Source organism: Dermacentor albipictus, chromosome 1 (assembly GCF_038994185.2).
Source record: "Dermacentor albipictus isolate Rhodes 1998 colony chromosome 1, USDA_Dalb.pri_finalv2, whole genome shotgun sequence".
Lineage (NCBI taxonomy): Eukaryota > Metazoa > Arthropoda > Arachnida > Ixodida > Ixodidae > Dermacentor > Dermacentor albipictus.
Window position 1 is genome coordinate 21,682,430 of NC_091821.1, and position 22,233 is coordinate 21,704,662.

At 47.0% G+C, this 22,233-nt stretch overlaps 1 protein-coding gene and 1 long non-coding RNA gene across 2 annotated transcripts in view; one reads left to right on the top strand and one right to left on the bottom strand.

Annotated features, from left to right (window-relative positions):
• Positions 1–22,233, top strand: part of LOC139060386 (uncharacterized) — a 116,073-nt gene that overhangs the window by 21,255 nt on the left and 72,585 nt on the right. The gene's annotated exons all lie outside the window — the stretch shown is intronic.
• Positions 5,823–8,370, bottom strand: LOC139054745 (uncharacterized). Its single transcript, XM_070532304.1, has 2 exons — positions 8,112–8,370; positions 5,823–6,864 (listed from the first exon to the last, which is right to left on the bottom strand). Exons 1-2 carry the CDS (start codon positions 8,154–8,156, stop codon positions 6,181–6,183), a joined length of 729 nt encoding a protein of 242 aa, XP_070388405.1. The 5' UTR covers positions 8,157–8,370; the 3' UTR covers positions 5,823–6,180.

Below are 22,233 nucleotides of genomic sequence, written 5' to 3' on the forward strand. Positions count from 1 at the left end.
CGCCCAAAAGTTTCGTTATTCCAACAAAAGTGCATGCACTGTTAGTAAGGTCAATGTAGCAGCCCTAAACACAGGCGTACTAAAATTCAGCAGCGTTGCCGGCCATAACGTGCAGAAAGTGCCCCGCCCGTGATACAAATGTGCGCAAAATTTCAGCTATTTCAACCTTACGCAGTTCTACGACTGATTGCTCACGCAATCACAGTTACACAAAGAAAACGCGAACGAAGCTCAAGCAAGGCTATTCTGGACAGTGTGTGTCGGGAAGTTATTATAATGAATATTAATTTTCTTATTATTCGCCACTGTTCACGAAAGACACAACGATAATTCTCGCAGACCCATCTTATGGGCTACATGGAAGGAGTTAGTGGTTCCAAAGTTTCGAATTCAGTTTTTTTTTTTACAGATCTCAGCGCTGCGCAGAAATATAGGACAGAGTATGCTCGGAATTTTGCAGGAAAGTAGTACGATGCGACCAAACACAGCACAACGAATGGTCGATCGCCGATTTATGTTACCGTCGCTGCAAATGTTGGGGATGTACTACAATGCCCGTCATTCGATTATGCGCAGACACATTTTAGTCGAAACGATTGCAGGGCTGCTAATAGAAAAACGTTGAATTCATTAACTAATAATAATAATAATATATGGGGTTTTACGTGCCAAAACCACTTTCTGATTATGAGGCACGCCGTAGTGGGGGACTCCGGAAATTTTGACCACCTGGGGTTCTTTAACGTGCACCTAAATCTAAGTACACGGGTGTTTTCGCATTTCGCCCCCATCGAAATGCGGCCGCCGTGGCCGGGATTCGATCCCGCGACCTCGTGCTCAGCAGCCTAACACCATAGCCACTGAGCAACCGCGGCGGGTAATTCATTAACTGTCACTTACCTCTTCATAGGCGTATGACGTACAGGCGCCGCAGAAATGGAGCTCGAAAGCGCATGACAAAAATTGGAGGACGCTTAAGCTTCGCCTTCAAGAGTGGAACGCGACAGCGTTCCCGTCGACCCGCCAAGGGGTGTAAGACATTGCGCTACGGCGCAGCGATCACTTATGAGGCGCCCCGCATCGGACTTAGCACCCACCAATCACGCGGTGAGGGCCGAGCAACGCAGCGTTCGGCGCGGCAACGAAACGTGCGCCTGAGCAAGCGGAACGAACCAAACAACTCGGTGTCTCGGAGGGAGAAATGATCTACGCGAGCCAAACCTCATGATCGGCACGGAAAGCCGGGCTGCGACGCGCCATGAAGGCCGACGCGATCATGGGGCTGACGCCTCGATGGGATCGTCTCCTGTCTCGCTTGGGAGCACCACACAGACGCATGACTCCTCGGAAGCAGCTCGCAACATCGCAGGGGACGCTTTCCCACCAGACGCGCTACGGCGCAGTGATCACCTCAGAGGCGTCCCGCATCGGACGCTGCACCTAGGAATCGCGCTGTGAGCGGAAAGAGGAGCCACGTCGCCAAAACACGAGGGTTCGAGTGATGGGTGAAGTTGGAAGGGGAGAGAGCGAGAAAACTTATTAAACGCAAGGGCAGTGGGGCATCCGCGCACCGGTCCCCGCACGGCCCGAAGGGGAGAAGCGGGCGAGTGGCGCGCCACGTGTCGGGGCAGCGCCGCACATTGCAAGGAGGGGGTCTTCCGTGTTTGCCGCAAGATGGCTCTGCGTGTGCGCAGAAGAAATGTAGCGGAAACGTACTTCGATACTCGTGTAACTGCTAATTCTGTAAGTTACATGCTCGTAATCACCGATATACAGTATAACTTTCTACGGCACGTTTCTGATGCAACACCGCATTCACTAGAGGCGCTTTTGTACCGCTTTGAAGCATCGAACTCGTGGCTCAGTGGTAGCGTCTCGTCTCACACTCCGGAGACCCTAGTTCGATTCCCACCGAGCCCATCTTGCCTCCCGGGATTTATCGCTCACAGCCAACGCCGCTGACGCCGACGACATCGGCTTTACTGCGACACGAGCCCTTTAACGCTGTCGCGTTAAAAACGTTCACCTGGAACAGACAAACGCTCACGCTGGAACGCATGGGCGCACGACGCACTTTCCGACGTCCATGCGACACAATAAAACGTTCGGAGAAAGCGCGCGAACTGGTTGTGTGAGAACGCGGAGCGTACGAACCAAGCAGGCTTAAAGGCATTTGGAGCTTACGCAGAAAGGGCGAAGAGATCCAATAAGACGGCAGCGTTAAGTCATGTGATCGACTATGCACAAATCAGCGCAAAGCGTGCGTGTGCAAGTAACAGACAGTGATGATTCGACTGAGTAATTGCAGGCACTGCTCTGTACAGCGGCAGGGCTTACAGGCGCTGCAGAGGTCGCCGTGCTCTTCTTTCTCGACATGTTCGGAGAGCGTGGGACACGATTGATTCGGTTACGCCTTGCGGTAGGTGGTAATGCGCAGCTGTTCCGGCGTTCTACCTGCCGCTTTGTGACATTTCCTCGCGATATGCTTGTGCAGTTTCGGTAGTTCATTTGAACTTCTCCATTTATCGTCTGCATTGGAAGTTTGATTCTGAGTGTAGCAGCTTCACATTGCTCGCTGACATGTCTTTTCGAGAGAGCGTGCGCTGAAGGCAGCCATGGTAGTGACTTAATATTCCGCGATATGATCGCGTAGTACATGTTGGTTGTCCCACATATGTCCGGTATGGGACATCCCGTTGAAAACATTCTTCGAACATCCATAGGATTTAAGTTTTGGGATTTTGTTTATATCCCAGAAGTTCAATCGTGTGGATGTCTGAAGGATGTCTAAAATAGGCCATACCGAAATTTATGTCCTCATATTACCCACTGGACGTCCTGACCGGGACTTGGACGTTCGGATCTAATCGGGATGTCCAGAGGATATTCGTGGTCCAATGGCAGTTACATGAGAAGGGCACTGCTTACATCGCTACGAAAATGTGAATCAAACGGAGATCAAGTAAGTACGAGCTACGACCCACAAAGCTACTGCAGTTTACTACGGACAGCTACCTTCCTGCTAGAGTGCATACAGCAAGGCCACCGCCAGTGGCGCGTCCGTCGCCGGCTAGTTCGCGTTTAGGAGCACTTAAGATCCCTAAATAAAAAAAAGTTTCTAAGGTGACGACACTCATTGTCCTTTGTGCTATCCTCCTTTCTCTCGCGCTTACTCTCAATTCTCCTTCATTCGAGTCTGTGATTTGTGCATTGCTTGCACGTGGCGTCAAGTCAATCGGCATCGTCCATCGCGTGACTGTACCGCATCAAGCTTTGGACGCAAGTGCTGGGCAAGAGATCCCGGGAATCGACTGGATTGAACCTAGCCCGGATCAAGCGAGACCCTGCGGGATTTCGGGGGCACGCCTTGCTCCTTGCACGCTCTCTCGGCTTCCTTCACGAGACGCGAGTTTGACACGTTCTCGCGACGCTGCGTAGTTCTGCGCAGCGGATACTATAGCCAACAAAAAACGAAGTACCGAAATGCCGCGCACTCTGAAGATGTACGATATCAAAATTACGTGTTTGAGAATAGCAACGGCGCAAGCTGGTATTGGTTCATTAACAATAGCGCATTAGACAGGTAGAGGCGCAATGAAGATGTGTCTTTATCCGCGCCCGTTTGTTTTTACGCTGTTGTCAATTATCAGCGATAATAATACTTATTTGGTTGAAGTGTGCAAAGTAGTACGACAAGGGAAGGCAGCTTGTGTGGGAAGCGATATTGGTCAAGGTGTCTACGTATGGCTAGCAGGATACCGCAGCGTCGTCATTTCTAGTATCATTTCCTCTACACGACACACAAGAAACAGAATGAAATGGATTGGTACGGTATTCGGGCTTCTGTTGTATGAAAGGTAAATTTATTGTTTGAACGTCACTAAGTTGTAAAATATAGTTTTGTAGCATTAACTGTCCATCAAACTGTGAATGACGTATCACACTCCGGACATTGTTAATGCACCTCATATTACTTGTTTTTTTACCTGCAATATATATAATGTCCCTTTGGTTGACAGCACTGGAAATCCCGGACACCCAGCGCGATATACTTAGTCTATACTCAGTGTTGCACTATTTGCAGTCATCAAAGGTGCCTGAGTTGCGAGATATCTAATAATTTCGAGAAAGAGGTAAATATCGCGCAAGAAGCGCTGGAACGAAAACCGATAGGCTTGACGTTAAGCGACAAGGAGACATTGTTGTGGATTAGAGGATAAAACGCGAGTGCGTGATATATTCGCTCATGATATTAAAGAGAAAAGGGGGCGGGTCACTTAAGGTGTGATTATCCGGGGGTGCATTATTCACAGCAACTAGAACGTGTTTCGTGGGAAACAAAATGCAGTAATAGACTGTAACTGATCAGAAGAGGTAATGAGATGAGCACATTTGCTGGAATAAGGAGCGTTTGATTAATACGGAGCCAGAGTAAATGGAAACCACTGGGAGAAGCCTTCGTCTCTCATTGGATACAATATAGACTGCTAAGGAGAAGTAGCTGTCCTCCCAATGAGTAACTGAGGCAATGAAATGACCTGAGGTGAACAGTGAATAGGTCACTTTGATGTTCGTAGTTATAGCAGTGCATTCGGAGTGCCTACACACCCGCTTGATTGCCCTTGGCACATACATGGCGGGTGATTTCCCGAGAATGGACACATTCCTATTTTCACACGTACTGCCGAAGGTGTCTGCTCTAGAACAAATCCAGTCGTACACATCCAGTAACTTAAGCCGTCTACTATATAGGCGGGACATTATCAAGCAGCAAGTTGTCTATTCGGGACCGGCTTGAACGCATTACAGAAATTAACAAAGAATAACCGGCAGCAATCAGGAACTTCTCCTCCGAGAATGTAAGTTTTTTACCATGAATGATTACTGCTCCATGAAATTAATAGAGCATTTTGTGAAATTAATGGATCACATTTATGTTACTCGGCTCTCAACCTTTATAAAGATTGCTCAAACACAGTAAATTCAGCGAGCTTGTTTGGCACTTCGAATGTGTCCTCTGTAGCCCTACGGGAGTTGTCTGTTCTAACAACTGCTTTTCAAAATTTTCGTCGGCTACATTCCCTATTTTTTACTTCAGGACGCCAGCAGCGGCAATCAATACTCTCTTATGTGTGCGCTGAGACAAAGACCGATTTTATAACGTACGAATATCTTACGCACATGATTATTGCTAATCAGTGTTCCAAAATTAGAGGTCGAGTCCTTTGTTAAGCAGAGCATTACATTGATCTGTTGTTAGAAAAGGGGTGATCTCCATAGGGCTAAAGAACAATTAAAAAAGCTTCCCTAGGTAATTTCCTGTCGTCATTGTCCCACGTGGTGATCGCTATCGAGCATATACAAACGCGGTGCAAATCGTCGGCGATCATCTGGTGCAGGTTCATGATAGGGAACAAATACTGATCGCGGCGGTCTGCCCGACTGAACACGAATGCCTGAGAGTCTTCAGCATGCCATCGACCGTGGGCCTTCTAATTTAGTTCAAGGAAAATTCAATGCGCTTAAATCTGCGTTGCATATGGAAGCTTGCCTCGTAATAACTGGTTACAGGTAATTGGTTCCTGTAAAAAGTAATTGGAGTGAGCATTGCCGAGTGAAAATTTCAACTGAATGCAGGTAGGTAATAACGCGTAATGTGTTACGTACAAGCCTGATTAGGGCATATACCTAATTACAAAGGTAGTCTGCTTGCAAAGACAGTAGGCGCACATGCCAAATGGCCCAAGCTAGAAGATAACTGTATTCATAGTGTTTGTCCTATTGTCTGTGTGACATCATTTAACCATCCAAAGTGGCCAACGTAGCTAACTAAAGCTCTTTAATATACACTCAAATGCACAAGAACGTCGCGCTGAGCTGAACGCGCCTGCTCACTCATTCATTCACTCAACGCTATTGAGCGGTTTTCGAGGTCAACTCGGCCACTTCAAAGTTGACCTTCTCGAAGGTATTCAGCGTTGCGCGCCGACTGGCCACGAGGACCAACAACGCTGCGAGACGGTGCAGCATCCCGTAAGTATCTGACGCACAGCCGCTAAAGACGAGCTCCTGGATGACTGCGGTACAAGACACCAGGTCGGCCAGCAATTGAGTAGCAGGAGTGGACTGTCGGGAACAGCTCGTTGAAGGGGATCTGGTGCTGCAGCGTAGCACCGCGCATCAGCACATCAACTCCTGAGCATCGGGCACGTCGGTCAAGTTCTCGAGAAAGACGAACGTGCGAATGACGTTGCACCTGCTGAGCAGCTCACACGGCATCCCCACGCCCACGCTCGAGGAGCGCACGCTCATGACCTCCAGCGAGTCCAGCGTGGTCACTGTGGAGCGGAGCGCGTCCATCGGGTCCCTGGTCTGGTAGTCCAGCAGGCGGTAGCAGAGCCTGGCGTGCCTCAGGTGTTTGTTAAGCACCAGGCCTTCCCGTAGCTGGAACTGCTTTGGTGACATCCGTGACTCGAGCATCTCCAGGAACTCGATGGAGCGATGCTTCATCAGCGGCGAGTGAACCAGAATGAAGGACCGCCTGCGCCGCGTGTTGAAGGCCAAAGGCACCACGCGTCCGCGCAGGCGAGCCAGCCCCAGCCGCCCTTCGCGTAGCTTGATGAAGATGTGCCACAGGAAGTTGTTGCATGTGGATAGCTCCGCAAGGTGGAGGCACCCGTCGGCTGCGCTGGCTCTGCATCCCTTGCCGAGGTCCACCCGCTGATCGTCCGCACGCAAGATGCTCCACACGCAGCGATGGTTGGACAAGAGCTGGTTGACCGACCGGCGCACGATGGGACAGCTGCCGACCAGGCACGCAGCAGACTCTCGTGGGCGGCCACTCCGGGGTCCTTTCTTGCAGACCTGCGGTCAAACACCTGTCGTGCTTGTACTCCATTCTGATGTTTACATGGCACATCGCTAAGCCGTGGTTTCTGTTTCTTTGAAGTGCAGTTATTGTCAAGTACGTTTACAAAACTAGCTGAATATTCGTCTCATATTTACAGAAAGTTAACGTGCGTGAAGTTTGTAGAAAAATGCCTTTCCTTAACTGAAACTGACGGCAGCCGTCGGGGTGTTCGGGACGTCAGGATGTGCACCTTCTTTACTTAGATACCGTATTTTACTGTAGTGAGGAATTGGGATAGGAACTACCACTGGCGTTCGCAAAATGAGCGAGAAGCACGTCGATGCGAGTGAATTTGCGCAATGTGCCCCAGAATGTGAAAGCGTTGTCTTTTCGTTCTCGAGGGCAGCATTCAAGTGCGAAATAACGCCGCGTAGCCTCCGCTTCACTGCCATAGAATGTGAAAGCCAGCGTAGGGATATCAGCCACCTTTTAGCTTCACGTACACAGAAAGTGTCTTTTCCCAAAGCAAAGATTTAGGTGCCTCTTTCTATGATACTGAACATTGCAAAGTGGGAATGAATACCGGCAAGCTGCCGGCTTATGTTCTAGATGTGAATATGCCTGATGTGTTGGGGAAGCGTCACATTGTATATTAAGCCTTTCAATAAACCAATAGATAGCGCTGCTATGTATATGAACGTACACCAGGTGCATGTGAAGGAGAAAACAGACACACAAAAAAATCACTAGGCGTGGTATAGTTCTGTGATTTCCCATGTCCCGCGGCGATATATGTTCTTCATGTCAGCCGTGGCTGTATTCTTAGGTAATAACATCATATATTCAAATGTGAACAAATCGAAAGGTACAAAGCTACGTTATGGCGTTTCCTGCTTAAATTGGTTGCTCAACAACAACCTAATTCATGCACAGCAATGTGAATTTGGGTCGACAGCATACTTAAAGGCCGGCTATGCGGAACAGCATCACATAATGTTTAGTTGCATATTGTTACCTAGAAATGGTCTTCCAACGGCTTTCCCTTGTTCGCGCTTGCATTTCTTCCGAAACGTCTCCCGCGTCAAGGACAGAAGCAATGCGGCTAGCATTATAGTACGGGTATACCTCGAGGGGAGAATCGAATCGGCAACCTCGTGCCGAGAAGGGGAGCGCGATATAGCCACTAAGTCATCACGGCGTCTGTTAGAGCTTTTCGTTACCGCATTGAGCGACGAAGCAGTGGGCCAAGCAAGGGTCTTACCCTTTCGTTGGAGCCTCGCCCTGGCGCCAGGGCCTTCGGCCTCATCCACCGCGTAGCTGGGCTGCCTCTTGGTGTGGACGCAGTGCTGCACAATATCCCTGGAACCGAGCTGGATCGTGCGTCGGGCGGCTGTCACGAGCCCCTGCGCGATTCTCTGGGCGCACCTTGCCCGTGGCGCGCTGTCTCGGGATTCCTTCGCGAGACGCGAGGTCGACTGCGCGGCGGAAGCGAAAACGATGAAGGACCGAACTGCCGCGAAATCAAGGCGCACCATGGAAAACACGCGATTTTAAACATTTCATTTTCGAGGACGGTAAGTGGGCAAGTTGTTATCGTGCATAATTAGCAACACATACAGCAATGGACAGGGACGGAAAATGTCGCAAGATACGAAAACCAAAAACGGCGTCTCTTTTTCCATCCCTATTTTTAATTCCATTTATTTTTAAGTCCATATCCATCCCTATTCTTAATTATACGTGCGGCGAATCAGGATTTTTTTTTTTGGGGGGGGGGGGGGGGGCAGGACACAAGGGGGGACGCCAAGGGAAGGAAGGCTGTGTGGTTAACAAGATTGGCCAATCGTTTACGATGGTGATCATATAAACATCAGTCTTTCAAACAAGCATGAAGTGATATTCGCTTACATCGAAGCGCTTCGAAGTGATATTCGCATTCGCTTACATCATCCTATTCCTGGTAGGGTTAAAAGGCAACTATACTTTTTGCTTATTCATTCACAACTTGTGTATTGCATTTTGTTCTGGGGAACCTGTAACAAAACGGATGCCGAGAAACGGTTTTCCCTACAAAAGTGTGCTCTAAGTCTAATTAGTTACACAACCCAAAATGATGCCCCATCATTTCGAGCAGATAATGTGATACCGTTTTTGGATTGTTACAAATATACCTAGCAGTGCTAGTATTTCGCTAAGTAAAACAAAGTTCCGAACTATTTACTCGTACGTTCTCTAACAGAAATGTATCACATAATCTGCGTGTTGTAGCACTTATCGGGCCAATATGTCGCATCAACTACGGAATGCAGTCAATAAATAACGAAATTATTGCACTATGTAATAAACATCCTGAAATGATAGAATATGCAAATACACCTAATACTAAATACACCTAATATACTGCAATTCAAGAAATAAATTACCCACGTGTTAAAAAACTAACTACCTGCATGTACATAGAACAGAAACTCCAATCCGTTGTCTCATACCATTTGTATTTCAAATTAAGTACGAATCCGTATTGCCCCGTTTGTGAATATTTCGTTGTATGTTGCTAAATCCTTGCTTTTATGTAAATTTCTCATATGTTAGACTCATGCATTGTGTATGACTGATGATTTGCGCGCTTGACTATTTATTTTGTTGATGATGATGTATCTAGTCCTCTCTGTACATAGAGTACTGTTTGTTTTTGTATTCTGCTTTTCTGTGCAGCACGAAGAGTAGGCCCGGTCAGGAGACAGATTGTCTCCGTTTGCCTCTCTTCGTGGGTATTTCTTGAAATGTCCTAATGAAAACGAAATCTAAAAAAAATCTAACGTTAAAATAACACCTTGTATCTGTATAAACGCACAATTTGGCCCTCCGTACATGAGCGCTCGTGTAAACGAGCACTAAATGTTGACGCAGGCAACATGTGGTCCACTTTCAGAAAGTACAATATGTACAATATAACGCGTGGTTTTCACTTTGCGGAAACTCAGCCGGTGCTGTCAGTGTGTGTTCACCTGAATCCCCTATTGCACGAGTGCTAAATATTTGTTTCTTTTTTAGCCATCAAAATGTGAATGCAAAATATGTGTTAGATGTTGTTTTAATTTCTGTTGTATTAGTGATACCTCAGAACTAAATAAAAAACAGCGTGAAAATTACGACACGTGCCCGAAAAGACATTTATGAAATTGAAAGGCGGTTTTTTATACAATAAATTGAGGCCTACATTCGCTCAATTGCATGACAGATTTCCCATGATTGTGAATTTCCCATCAGAAAACGCGCATCAATAGATCATGTCCAGATACACATCGCACATTCCGACACCGATTCTATTCAGTGTTCACTGGATATAGAATCGGCTTTGTGCTAGAATGCTAGAATCAGCGGATAGAATCGGCTTTATGCTCACGGTCGGCCGCGGCCCCCCACGCGGGAATTAAACGTTGGCCTCGCTTCTTCTCGGTGTTGTAACCGTCGGGTCTTGCTTAATTCGCAACTCAGCCAGCCTCGAACAACGCCAAACTTAAGGTCAGATCACACGCTCGCTCGTCTCAGCGCGCGCTCTATCTCTCCAGGTGAGACGCCTTGCCAGGCTTCGCTTCGTAATGACTAAGCAATTGAAAGCACTTCAAAATGCGCAAGTCCGATGTGGCTACTATCCGTCGTTCAAGTTGGTGCAGGACAAAGCCGGTCCGCAATACGTAGTACAGCCAGACGGGAGCATTTGAGCGCGAGCGCGCACTCCACCCCTGTCGTGCACGAACAAACGCTGCTCTTGCATGTAGTTGCGGTCTGCTACTTTGCCTAGATACCGCGGCCGCTGCAGAGTGCAACGACCAGTCCACTGGTTGAGCACACTGCGGCTCGATGAGACGGTCATGACAGGGATGGTCCGATATTTGTGCGCAGGCGCGACTAAAAGCGGGCGTGATGTAGAAAATCTGGGTGCTTTTGTTCCTGTAGTCTGGCTTCGCCTTATACTACGCAGGAGAGGTTTCTTTGCTGGTTTTGTATGCGTTTGGGCATAGGCGCACTGGCTTTGCGGATTGAGAACGCGCGCTGGCCATCCCCATGTGCGAGCTTGTTTACATGGCCGCGCTGGCTGCTGGCGTGGTGAACCACGTGAAGCAGCGGGCACTGACGCCTCATTTGATTATCGCTTCCTCTAACGGTACGCCGGACCAACGCGAATTGCAGAAGCTACAGCTTCGTCGGGCAATACTTTCTCGCATCTTGCGGCGTTCTACTTCCAAAATAACATCCCTGATATTACAGGGGGAGCATAGGGGCCTTGTAGAGAGAGGGCCTGCTCTCCTGAAGCAGTATCTTCGCTCGTGCCAAGCTAAAATTGCGTCGGACGTAACTGCTTTGCTTCTGTTTCGCCAGCTCCGCGGCTCCCGACTACGGATTTCTGCACATGCTTTAGAAGAGAGATAGAGAGAACTAAACTTCTATTTTCTGAAAACGGTAATCAGAGTCAGGATCCAGTTCACGCTAGGTGGGATGATTCCTTACTCGAAGAACCCTCTGGCTTGAGCTGCCTCCTTGGCCCGGGCGACGAGTATGCATTGGTAGTCCAGGTCGTCACAGGAAAGCTTGGCCTCCCACGTTTCAGTTGTCATATAGATCTGAGGTGAGTTGGACCCTCCTCTTGTGCTTCTATGGAGCGGCATTTTTTGGAGTTGTCTTGTGGAGCTTGTGAGGTGGGGTCTGCCGATGTGTCATGCAGTGGGCAATCCTGGGCCATGTGTTGCAGGGTGTCTGGGAGGTGGTAGTGGGTACATGTGTAAGAGCAGTGGCGTAGCAACAGGGGGGGGGGGGGAGGCCGTGGGCCCCGGGTGCACGGGGCCAGTAGGGGGGCGGGGGGAGGTGTCATATACGTCTGAAGACACCCGAAAATTGTCGATATCCTCGCCTTCCTCGACTACAAACGGGGGGGGAGGGGGGAGGGTGACAGAAGAGCTGAGGGCCCCGGGTGCCAGACGACCTAGCTACGCCACTGTGTACGAGTACTGCGTAGGATATAGTCTGCGGATGATCATTTTGTGTACGTAGGTGTTTGTCTGTAGGCGGCGGAGAATGACTTCTTCCTCTTTGCTCAGATTTCTTGTGTGGTGAAGGTTACGTTCTTCCCCTGAGTCGGTGGGGTTGCAGAAGCTCGGAGTACCTTAGGGCGATGTCATCAACGTTGGCGGCCGGCCTGGTGTGGGATGGCAGGAAAGCCTGGCTGGTATGCTCGCGGGCAGCGGCGTGTGCCGCCTCATTTCCTATCATGCCCTGATGGCCTGGATGCCAGTTGATATGGGTGTCGGAGAGCGGGGCGCGTGTGATGTGATTTGTGAGAATTTTGAGTGCGGTGTCTGGTATGCATCCTTTTTGATAGTTGCGAGCTGCTGCTTGGGAGTCTGTTAGGATTACTGCTACTTCATTGCAAGTTATTGCCAGAGCGATTGCCGTTTCCTCTGGAGTCTGGGCGAGTCTAGCTCGGATGACGTGACAGCTCCGAGTTCTTTGGCTTGGTGATCCGTGACGCTTAGGGAAAAGGCGTTTCGTTTAATATACCGGGCAGCATCGCTGTACCTCGTATCATGGTCTCTCGCGTATTTCTGGGTGAGTGCGCGGATTCTGCTTTGCGGACGCTCCTTAGGGTAAGTTGGATGCGTACTGCGCGGTATACTTACAACGCTGATACAGTCCCGGAGCGCGGGTGGGATTTTTCCTTTCTGGTCTGTGTCTGCAATGTAGCTTTCACTGCAGTTAAGGTAGTCCGGTGGGTGTGAGCTTGAGCCGCTCCAGTTGGCTGATTTTATGATCCTCGACAAGCTCTTCCCACGTATTTTGGATGCCGAGCTTGAGGAGTTTCTCCGTTGATGCCATTAGTGGAAGCGTCAATGCTACTCTGATTGCCTTTCGAATGGCAACATTGAGTTGTTTTTTCAGCCGGCTTGAGCGTCAAGTAGGGAGTTCCGTAGGTGATACGCCTAATTAGGAGAGCTATATTTATGGTTAGCGCGTCTTGCTCCTTCAGTCCACTTGTTTGGTTTGTTATCCTCTTGACGAGGTGCGTAACTTGTGACAGTGTGCGTTGGAGACGAGGCCGAGTGGCCACCCCCGATCCGTCCTTGCGGATGTGAAGTCCGAGTAGGTCGATGTCGTCGATTGTTGTGTTGCCGTTGTGGTTGTCTCTGAAGGAATTCCAGTCTGTTAGCCGGGCAACTCCAGTCTTCGTCGGTTTCCGCTTGTGCGTGATGTCAAGTTGTAGAATGTGGTGGTCGCTTGCGAGCGTCTCCGAGAGTCGGCTCCACTAGGCCCAGTGGACGTTCGCTATGAAAGTACGGTCAGCGTTTGTGTCCCTGGACACACTGTTTCCGACTTTCGTGGCCTGTGGTGGGTGGTTCCAGAAGGTACGCCTGCGTTGTTGGACAGTGTCGTGCACTCGGGCTCCCTTCTTGGTGGTGTTTGGAAAAGCCCATGCTGTATCTGGCGTGTTGAACTCTCCCATTATGACAACTTGATGATTTTCGTGCGCATCCTGAGTTCGCGGACAAAGTGGCAAAATTCCGGAAGTTGATCACGAAGGGGACCGTTAAAAACTGCTTTTCATAGGTCATGGAGAAGATCATACGAAAAACCTGGCATGATCGAGCATGATACCCCGCGAGGAAAGCAGGCCCGGTCTCTGATACGGCGCCTACTGCTCTCCCGGTAAAATGGGTGATGTTATTTTACAAGTAGGGGGGCCGTGAGGCTCGAGAAAGATATAATCCGGCGTGACTGACACAGCACGAGCACCCCAGGCGCGAGAAGGTCTTTCCGACGTACCTTCAGACGCAGCGATCACCCAATGGGGCGTGAGATCCCACTGCTTCACGTGGTTCACCGCGCCGTCAGACAGCGGAGCGTAAATAAACTCGCGCATGCGCATGGTCAGCGCGAGCAATCGTGCCGACAGTCCTACTCGCCATCGCACTGCGCCACCAACATCCAAGGAGAACCGACCTCCATCCGCAATACCGGCACCCCTAGGGACAAATGCAAACAAAACGAGCAGAGAAACTTCTACTCCGTAGTACCTAGGCAAAGTTAGATATCGCATGAGAAGAAGCTCCCTGATTTTCTCTTTTGCACCAGCTTTTGGTCGTGCCTGCGCACAAACGTGGGGTTATTCCTGTAGTGACCGTCTCTTCTCACTGTGGACAACTCCGTTTGGCACGTTTGGCGCGTCGTTGGCGCAAAAATCGGAAATAGTGGAGTCTACGAGAACATTCAAAATCACATTTGAACTTCGCGCAACGGTGACGTTGGGTAGGCGGAGCGTTATGGGCATGCCCGGGTCCTTCGAAGCCTTCCGAGGGCAAGACATTTAAAAAGGAGCGGAAGCACCGCCAAGGGGGTTAGATTGCCAACAACTCCGCTTCTTCTGCATGCAGTGAGGTACTTTTTGCGGTAAAGTATTTCTGAAAGCGAGTTATTTTGCTTCAAATGCATTTAAATATTAATTCAACGTATATACTTTCACAGTATCATTCTAGAAACGTCGGAGCACTTGTATGAATTGTGCCAATTAAAGGCTCAGTTTAGGAGAACAAAGATTCTGATAGGGTCTGCATACCTCTAGCTGGATGGATCGATGGATGCTATGACCGTACCTTTTTAAATGCTGTGGTGGGATGCGCTAACAAGTTCTTGTTCTTATTTTGCCAATTTCCTTCCTATCTATTTTTCTTTAATATACGCAAATAATTCCCGACATCAAACTTGCTCAACCACAATTAGGGACTTTGTTTTGTATGCCTCCGTTGCTTGTGCCCACCCTACTTTTTTGCCACCAAACCTCCAATCGCCTTTTACTAATCTCTATTGAGCAATTCAATCCCATTATTCCAAGCCGGGAGTCCTGACACTGCATACGCCATCACCACCCTTTACTGCAGTGGTGAGTAAAACAGCGCCCGACCGCTGGCGCTACAGTTTCTTGCGCAAAACTCTAAAGCGCGGCCAGAAACCGAGCCAACACAGAGTCAGAGCCGACAGTGCGAAACAGGAAGAAAAAGCACGCACCTAAGCGTAAGCACGATCTTCGACACTCGTCGCGATCGGCCTCGTCCTCTGACATGCTGTTCCTACGAGTTTCGTGAGCCACCAGCGCAGCAAAATGTGATAACGAAACCACCCAAAGGCGAAAGCGTGCCTAGCGCAGAACCGATCGCAAGCGAGACTTTTTGACCACCCGTGTCGTCGTCAAGGGTAACCTTAGAAAAAGATATTTTATTTCGATAACAATTCTATCGAAACTGAGTGCGAATTTTCGCCGTCGCCGTCACCGTGATCTTCCGCAGAAAGTCTAAGCGCCATGACACCGCGGCCGCCCGCCGTGTGCTGTGGCTGCGAGCGAATGCTTGCGAGCGTGAGCCGAGGATGGTCGCTTGATGCGACGCTTTCTTCTCACGCGCGCAAGGGAGGAAAGCGGAGGAGGCTTACGCGCCGTCTTCCCAAGCCCGCAAAGCGCGGAGCGGAGAGAAAGGCGCTCGCTCGAAGGAAGGAGGGGGGGAAGGGGGGCGCTTCAGGGTGCAGGTTAGTGCCTACCTCTTATTCTACTTCAGCTGCGGCGGAATACCGCTGCCGCGGGCGTCCATGTCTTGTATCCTGTATCTCGTATCCTTGAAGCCCTTGGTTTCAGCGAGAGGAGGGGGAAAGTAAACATGTGCGCAACAGAGATTAGTAGGAGCCGATCGGAGGATTGGTGGAAGAAAATAGGGAAACGACAAACAATGGAGGCGTACAAAAAGAAAGTTCACAGTCTCGAGGCGCAACGACGTCGACTGCCACTCGGGGGCTTCACGGCTGCGTCTGCGCGGGATTGTTCCCGTTTTGCCACATCATACCGTCATATTTACTTACTTTGATCGTCCTACAGACAGGTTTGTGCGGAATCTTGTATGGTTCATTTTCTTACTTATTCCATCGTTGCTGCCAATCGTGAAGTGTAAATTTCCGGTACTAAAGTGATGCCTGAACTAACCAAGTTCCTAAAAACATTCGGCAAGAAATGCGTGACATGCGAAGCGCTATTGAAAAAGAACTCCGTAAGGAATTTAAAGATATGAAGCATTCTATTGATTTCTTCAGCACCCAGTTTGATGAAATGACGACACGGTGGGCTGCAATTGAAAAAGAAAACGCTTCTTTAAAAAAGGACAACACAGCTTTGACAGCCAAATGTCAGGAACTTGGAGAGCAAGTGTCTGGCCTTGAGGAGAGGGTGACAACCCAAGAACAGTACTCAAGAAACAGAAACGTTGAAATTAAAGGTGTGCCATTCACTGAAGATGAAAATCTTTTTGCAGTTGTAGCGAAGCTCGACAGCCTGGTCAATGAGCCTATCTGTGAAGCGGACGTCGATGTTTGTCACCGTATGCCGCGGAAAGACGGTAGCTGTCCGAATATTCTCGTGCAGTTTCGTTCGCGTTCAAAGCGTGATGGGCTCATTGAAAAGGCGCGAAAAAAGCGCATATCCGCCACTGATCTGGGTCAATCTGGTCATGCTTCTATTTTAGTAAATGAGCACCTGTGCCCAACACTAAAGCAGCTTCTTCGGCAAGTTGTTGCGCGAAAGAAAGACAAACAGTGGAAGTATGCGTGGACTCGGGATGGTAAACTTTTCGCGCGGAAAACTGACACGTCACGGGCACTACGCATATCTGCAGTTCAAGACCTCGATAAAATGGAGCAAGCGCTTGCAAGTGTGCATCGGACATCGTCCTTACTGCAGCAGTTAAGCATGGCTGAAAGACTGTTCACACCAACCGAGGTTGGTAAAATATTTTCTAAGAGAAATAAATGCACCTACTTTTTGCATTTAAACACGCATACTGCACGCAGTAAGGACGATGATCTCAACGCATTGCTCTCTTCTTGTGTTTTTTTTTTTGACATTGTCATGCTGTGCGAAACATGTTATCGCAACGAAGAAGTACTGCAAGTGTCAGCCTATGTCTCTCATTATCTGAATCGGTGCAATAAAAAAGGCGGTGGTGTTCTGTTGCTTACTATATATGGACTAATTTGCATTGCGAATTGTTGAAAGTATTTACTCAAATTACTGCTGACTTTGAGATTTTGACTGTTCTTCATGGTCGCAGCATTTCTTGTGTGGTATATCGCCCACCGGGAGGGAATGTGGTTAATTTTCTTAAATACATCGACAATCTGCTATCCTGGGTGAACGATAACGACTACAGTTTAGTTTTTGGTGGCGATATTAATATTAACATGTCGCACGATAGCCCACTTCGCAGAGACACATTGCGGGCACTTGAATCAAATGCTTGCATTAATACAATTACTGCTCCTACTCGTATTCAAGGTAACTGCCAAAGTTTACTCGATGTTTTTATTACGAATTTTGACACACAAAACATTGAATCAGGCGTCATCACTGCTCACGTCAGTGACCACTTGCCTATCTTTCTACTTGTTAATTCACCTGTGTTGCCCTCGCGTCTTTCTAAAGATCAACACTTCACATTTCAGGATATTAACCCATTCACACTTGAGAAATTTCGCAACGAAATATTGCGCATAAACTGGCAAGACGTGTATAGCGAAAAAAGACTGCGACAAAGCGTACGAGTAGTTTTTATCCTTTCTTCAGAGCGCTTACAGAAAGTCATTTAAACGCAAAACAAAAAAGCCAAAAAAAGCAAGGAAACCTTGGATTACTGACAGTACGTTGAAGTTGATCAAACGAAAAGATGCTCTTTTCAAGCAATTCCTAGACACAAGAGATGCAACAAGTTTAACAGAGTTCAAAATATTCCGGAATAAAGTTAATGGTGCCCTAAGGGTAGCAAAAGCACAATATTTTGAGAAATTATTTAATTAAGAAACGATAATGTGAACCGACATCACCTGGAAAATACTAAACAGTTTACTTCGGGTAAACAATCAGCCGGAGAATGCAGCAGAGTTAGAAATAAATAATCAGCCGACATCAGGCGCGGCATTGGCTGACGCTTTTAACAATCATTTTGTATCGCTGTTGAATAGTTCCTACGATCCTCATTGTACAGAATACGTAAAATCAAAAGTCGTCGAAAGAGCATACCTAAGCCCCACTAACGCTCGTGAAATCTACAGCACGTTTCTTAGCCTTCGAAATAGCAAATGTTGCAATATCCATTATTTGCAGATTCGCCCTGCTAAGCACGTTCTAGACCTAATTTGTCCTGTCTTAGAGCACATGTACAATCCTTCGTTGGCGAATGGTACATTTCCTCGGCGCATGCAAATAGCGAAGGTAACATCGCTTTTCAAATCTGGCGACAGAAACGAGCTCTCAAATTATAGGCCAATATCGATCCTGGCTATTTTTTCTAAATGTCTCGAGAAATTGATTAATACAATAGTAACCTCTTTTTTTAAAAAGCACAATGTAATTACAGATTACCAGTATGGGTTTAGAAAAGGTGGTTCAACAGAAATAGCTTTACTGATGAAAAAAGAGATATTGCGAGGCTTTGAAGACAATTTAGTTACTCTCGGCGTCTTTATTGATTTTTAGAAGGCTTTTGACACCCTTAATCACAATACTCAACTAACAAAACTTGATATTTATGGCTATAGGGGAACTTTCCTGAACTTAATTAGAAGTCATTTGCAGTACAGGTATCAGACCATTATCGTAGGTAACAACTGTTCAAAAAATTTGCCTATATTCGCTGGAGTTCCTCAAGGAAGCATACTAAGGCCACTATTGTTTAACTGTATATAAATGACATAACTGATGTCAATACCGGCCTACAATTTGTTATCTATGTCGACGACACTAGTTTATCCATAACTTCTAAGGATTTGAAAGAATTGCTATGTGTTGCTAATTATACACTAGCCCAAATAGACATTCAACTCTTTAACAATTAATACTACCAAAACAAAAGGCGTGCTTTTTCAAACAAAAAACAAGAAAGCATAGGCATTGACGGACATCTAAGAATAGGTACTTCTTTCATAGACATAGTACTATCGGTTAACAGCTTAGGCGTCATATTCCAAGAGAATATGCCGTGGAATGACCATGTTAACATTATTGTTAACAAACTTGCATGAGTTGTTGGAATACTAATGAGATCACGCTTCCTTTTACCATTAAGAGTGAAGCTCCTACTTTTTAACTCATGTTAGCTATTGTCACCTCGTATGGGGCAACACGACTAGCAATAACATCAGCATTCTATATTTATTGCAAAAGAAAGCCATTCGTGCAATTTCGCACTCTTCATTCGATGCGCATACTGATCCTCTTTTTTTGTCAATTAGATACAGCGCCGGTAAAATCGGTCTACAATGCAATTTTGCTAAAACGCTTTTAACAGAAAGAAAAGGTAGAACTAATTTTTTCGAGCACTTGTCAAGACTAACATTAAATACGAACAGTTTCAGTACACATCACAGAGAAACTTGGCATATTCCCCACCCAAGAACTATCTGCAGGAATCAAATGCTGCCCCATGAACTACCATCACTGCTTTACTCTCTTCATTAATCGCCATACTTATTATCATTTCAATTAGGTGCCCAAACTTGCCACTCATAGTGTCTTTCACGTGTATGCTTAGTGCTTTTCTTTGTGTTTTGTTGTGATGTACGTGCATGGTAAGCTGTAATTGCACAGTGACTTATTTAGTTTTGTATTTCTGTGAATGTTACCCGTAAATGAAACGTGATTAATGTTGTCTGCATGTTGTTGTTTTGTGTGACGAGGTCGCGGGATTCGATCCCGCGACCTCGTGCTTATTCGCCCAACACCATAGCCACTGAGCAACCACGGTTGGTGTTAAATTCTAGTATGTTTTCTAGCACTCGGTATGATGGAAGGTATCAATGATATTGCCCGTACACTGAACGGGTGCTACACCTGCAGTTACTAACTGCTGGCCTACATCTATCCCCTACGTTGCGTGAAGAGTGTTTGAATCATTACTTAATTCCCTGCTTTCTGCTAGTGCTAAAACATTTTAATAAATGTACAGCATGGCTTTCTGTACTGATTAAAACTTTTTTCAAATGTCCAGAGTGTTCATCACTGCACCGACCTCCAAAAAGACATTTTTGAATCTTCAACTGATGAAGAAAGAATAAGGCACTCCTAAATGCTTCCCAAGCCATGGTCAAACAGGTGCAGAAACAATAAGGTACTCCTCAATGCTTCCAAAACTATGGTATTAAGCCATACGCGGTAAACACGCCATGGGCAATTTTTGTGCACCCTTCGGGATGCTGCACTGCCCACGCTAATGATGCTCCAGGCTAAGCTTCTCTTCACGCGTTAAATTCACACAACGTGCCCTTCAAGCTCTTGGAATTGTATGTCATATATTGCATGATTTCCACTCACTTGTTTTGTGTCTGAAATTGTGTTCTGCTTTGTGCGTTCCACTACTAGAATATGCCTCTGTAGATAGGGGTGCAACGAGGAAATCTAATTCTGACCTCATTGAACGCGTCCAGAATAAATTGGTGTCTACTTCAAGCACCACTTTGGCCATTCTGGCGACCTTAGTTCAGCATTATCAATTATACTTCAGCTTGAACTTCTAGACTCAAGGCTTAATTGATCAGACCTTTTATTCTTGTATAAGGTGGTTCATGGCATTATACATTCCCCAAAGCCCGCCGCGGTTGCTCAGTGCCTATGGTGTTAGGCTGCTGAGCGCGAGTTCGCGGGATCGAATCCCGGCCACGGCGGCCACATTTCGATGGGGGTGAAATGCAAAAATACCCGTGTACTCAGATTTAGGAGCACGTTAAAGAACCAAGGTGGTCGCAATTTCCGGAGTCCTCTATTACGGCGGGCCTCGTATTCTGAAAAGGGTTTTGCCCCGTAAAACCCCATGAGAAAAAAAAAAAAAACATTATACATTCCCCAAAGCTTCTTGATCATATGCAATTTTTCGTGCTGCAGCAGTACAACAGGCAGCATTGCGCAATCTCTGCATGGCCTTGATTCATAAGAATCTGTTGTATATATGGCTAGACTCCAAAAAAAATTTATAAGAATTGTGCCTCACTCTCAGACAGAGGTGCACACTTTGAGGTGTATATCTGCCACACAGCAATAATCGTCATCGGCCTTGCTTGCGTTTCCTTTCTTGAAAATGCCGCGCCCACTACTTTCATGTCGGGAAAGTTATGTCATGCTGATGACGCGCATGCCGTTCGCTACTGGGAAGTACCGGGCTCACAGCGTTAAAGAAAGGAAATGCGGCCAAGACAGATCACCTTTATTGTTGTGTGGCAAGATGCAACCCAAAGGGTGTAATTTTGTTTTAGAGTGCTGTATTGACATATTTCAAAGTTCATTTCCTGTGTTTTGTATATATGTCGATAATTATGTTGTATGCTTAACTCTCTTTTACGCTTCCTCGATTTCTTTTTCCCTGTTTGTTTCTCTATCTCGCATTGTTTTGTCTACCGCATTTGTGTTCTCTGTACATTTTGGCTCGCATATTGCTTTTTAAGTACCGGTACAAAAACCATCTAGCTGTTCCTAAGCACTGTAACGAAAATTTTGATTGATTGATTGAATATTGTAGTATAAAATCATGTTCTTTAAGTAAGTACTAGTCTATTATTTTGGTGGAGTTTCTTTTATGATGCAATATTCTTATAGTGTGACAATTAAAAGAGAGCGTGAATTACGAACGCGCAATAAAATACTATGTGCCATGAACATATACATTCGAACAATGAGTGTTAACCGAGGGGCCCGATTTTTATTAGTCATGTCGTAAGAAGTCAACAAACACTGACACCAAGGACAGCATAGGGGAAATTACTTGTGCTTAATAAATGAAACAACGAAGTGGTAAATTAATGGAAATTATAGTGGATGAAAAAACAACTTGCCGCAGGAGGGAACCGAACCCACAAACTTCGCATGCTCTACCAATTGAGCTACCACTGCGCCGTTTTCCCATCCACTCTCTTGGGTATTTATGTGTCTTAGTAGAACCCTGGGAGGGTTAGCCAGCGCCACCACTCACAGACCTTGGCGGCGGACGTGGAACGTCCTTTTGCCGCAGGCGCCACGAGAACGTGATCTTTTTGGGTGAAGACAACTGGTCAATAAGCCCCCATATGCTACCTGAAGGCATCAATGTTGCCGGATTCGAGACCCTCGTTATGTAATAAACGAGAAGAAAGGGGGTTAAGCGAGGGGTCCGATTTTTACTAGTCATATCTTCAGAGGCCAACAAACATTGACACCAAGGACAACATAAGGGAAATTACTTGTGCTTAATCAATGAAATTTCATAAATGAAATTTCATTTATTAGGCACAAGTAATTTTCCCTATGTTGTACTTGGTGTCAGTATTTATAGGCT